A 2,682-nucleotide genomic window follows, 5' to 3' on the forward strand; every position below is an offset into this window, starting at 1 on the left:
AATGAAAACTTATATTTTTAGAAAAGGTTAATTAATGATCAAGAACTTTTTTTTATTAACCTGGATATCCAACTCATTATACGAGCCGACTAATCCTAGAGCGACCACCTGCTTTGCAAATAGTCCGGAGTCACCGCATTTGAACCTCTGTGGCCACGAGATGATTTTTATTCCTCATTGGATTTGAACTTGAGACCTCCTGGTACTTTTGACATTTGAAGTCAAGCTCAAACCAACCAGACACCACCCTTGTGATTTAATGATCAAGAACTTGATAATTTACAAGAAGACACAATTAATCAATAAAAAATGGAAACAAATTTAGAAATGAAGATGAAATTAATAAAGTATTTAATGTGTTATTCAATTTGATTTGTGAGTTTGTGAAAGTGATTTAAGATTGAAAGAGATTAGGATAAGAACCGAATATTATTGGGTTTCCACTGTTTTAAACCAAAAAATTAGATATTTGTTGCAAGCAAAAACCAAAAAATTAGATATTTGTTGCAAGCAAAGATTTTAGTTTAGCCAACTTAGACTATCCCACCAAGTCTAGAATCGTGTCAAAGGGTTGATCTTAAAATATTTCAATGCAGCCTTGAAATCAAGTTGGTGCATTATCAACGCGTCTAATTTTTTTTCCTGCGATAATCAAGTGAATGGATGCATGAGACCCTGCTCGGTACTTAGTAGGTCCACCCTGACCGTATTATATAGGTCTCAATGTCATTATGAGTGATGCAAATCACGGCATCCAAGAGAAAGATGGACATAGCTAGATTTGATCAAACCCAGGACCTTACCGTAGAAATTCCACTTTAAGTTGGGACAAAGTTAGATTTAAACTCAAGACCTTATTGGAAAACTTCACCAATTTTTTTGCTCAAACAATTTAACAAGGATAAAGTTGTCAAAAAAATATTAACTATACAAACCATTTAGACCAATCATAAACCATTATTACTTTATGTTCATATCTCATCATGCAATTAATATTGAAAATATATCGATAATTTTGTTTTTTTGTCTTAATTCATTTGCATCAATGCCGACTGTTACAAAACCATTAACTTCCATGATTCTAACTAAATTGACTAAGCACAAAATCTTTGAAAAAAAACAAATTACTTTAACTACTTCTCTCTTTTCCATGCATATATTCCTGTATGAAACAATAAATTATTAAACCAATTAAAGTTGGACACGTATAATTACAATATCATTAGCTTTTTATAAGATACTTCTTGAAATAAGTTTTTAACACAGTTTTATAAACATTTTTGAAAAAATACCGTCGCCGCTAGACAAGCGATTCTCGTATCGCATGGTTTTAACCCCGCTAAATCCTATTAAATCATTCAATAAAAGGGTTCGACGTTCAAACACAACAATTTATTACGGGTGTGATAAAGTCAAGTCCATGTAATTAATATATTTAAGTTGGTATATACGGAATTCAATGGCACTGTTCATTGCAAACGTAATAACAATTAATATAACACCCATATTTAAACCACGGTCTATATGTGAACTTGACCATATATCTTCCTTTGAAACTTCCAGGATATATCATCATCATCATCATCATCATCATCATCATCATCATCATCATCATCATCCCATTCAATCATACATAAATACATTCAACTCTTCCCCCCTTCCTCCTCCACAAACCCAATTTCAGCATTTTGATTAACCACCACTTCCATGGATCATCATCAAGATCTTGATCATGGCGACATTAATCTTGATCTTGATCAGCTGGACCACAACAACAGCAATGACCAAAACATCTTAAAGAATGATCAACCAGTTGATCTTGATCAAAACATCTTAAAGAATGAACCAGTTGATCTTGATCTTGATCATGGTGGTGATGATGATGATGGTGATCTTGATGAAGATGACAACGACAGCAATGGCAAAAACAACTTGAATTATGAACTAGACCCACTTCACCTGATGGAAAACAACCCACCGGAGTCGTTTTCCGTCTGCCAAGCCAAAGTGGCGGACTGGCTGAACCATCATACAACATTCATCGAGCGGAAAACCTCTGTGAAGTTCGCCATCACCAAAAACCTGGATCCAACTCAAACCCGGTCGGCCAATCGTGCAATCTCTTTAAACCAAAGACCAAAACTTTCCATTATCGGGTTCAGAAAAAAACCGATCCATCATAATGAAGCGAAGTCCAAGCATAACGATAGGGCAGAAAACGTTCGTTTGTTCAGGAACCGGTCTGAACCGGGGAGAGACTACTGTTTGCTGATAAACGATCCGGTTTCTCCTAAGGTTTCATGTGTCGGCCGAGTTGGGTCGGTTAGGGTTCAAGGTAGGAAGGCTGGGGTTTGGAGGAGTGTGAAGGCTGCTTTCTCAAATCTTGTTCAGACGAGTCGAGTAACAAAGGTAGTTGCTTGATATGATACCGGTTCAGTCCGCCGGAGCTGATTGGTGGCCGGCGGTCAGGCGAGCAGTTGTCGGTAAGCCGGCGATGATGACGATGGATACAAATTTATTATTATTTAATTTTGTCATTTTGGTTATAGGTGAATTTACGTGTAATTATGGGTGTCCACCTGTGCCCTATCTCCTAGTCCATGGCCATAATTGAGACAAACGAGATGCCGTTGTTTTTGGACATTTTGTTCCAGTTATATATACTTAAAATAATTTGATTTA

At 36.4% G+C, this 2,682-nt stretch overlaps 1 protein-coding gene across 1 annotated transcript; it reads left to right on the top strand.

Moving 5' to 3' along the window:
• The first annotated feature begins 1,647 nt into the window (after positions 1 to 1,647).
• On the top strand, positions 1,648 to 2,682 carry LOC112525399. Its single transcript, XM_025135518.1, has one exon. The coding sequence runs from the start codon at positions 1,708 to 1,710 to the stop codon at positions 2,419 to 2,421; it is 714 nt and encodes a 237-aa protein (XP_024991286.1). The 5' UTR covers positions 1,648 to 1,707; the 3' UTR covers positions 2,422 to 2,682.

The sequence above is a fragment of the Cynara cardunculus genome, assembly GCF_001531365.2.
Source record: "Cynara cardunculus var. scolymus isolate 2C chromosome LG 13, CcrdV1, whole genome shotgun sequence".
NCBI lineage: Eukaryota > Viridiplantae > Streptophyta > Magnoliopsida > Asterales > Asteraceae > Cynara > Cynara cardunculus.

Excerpts from the sequence above, each read along its gene's own strand:
- LOC112525399 (XM_025135518.1), top strand. The coding sequence starts at position 1,708 with ATGGATCATCATCAAGATCTTGATCATGGCGACATTAATCTTGATCTT.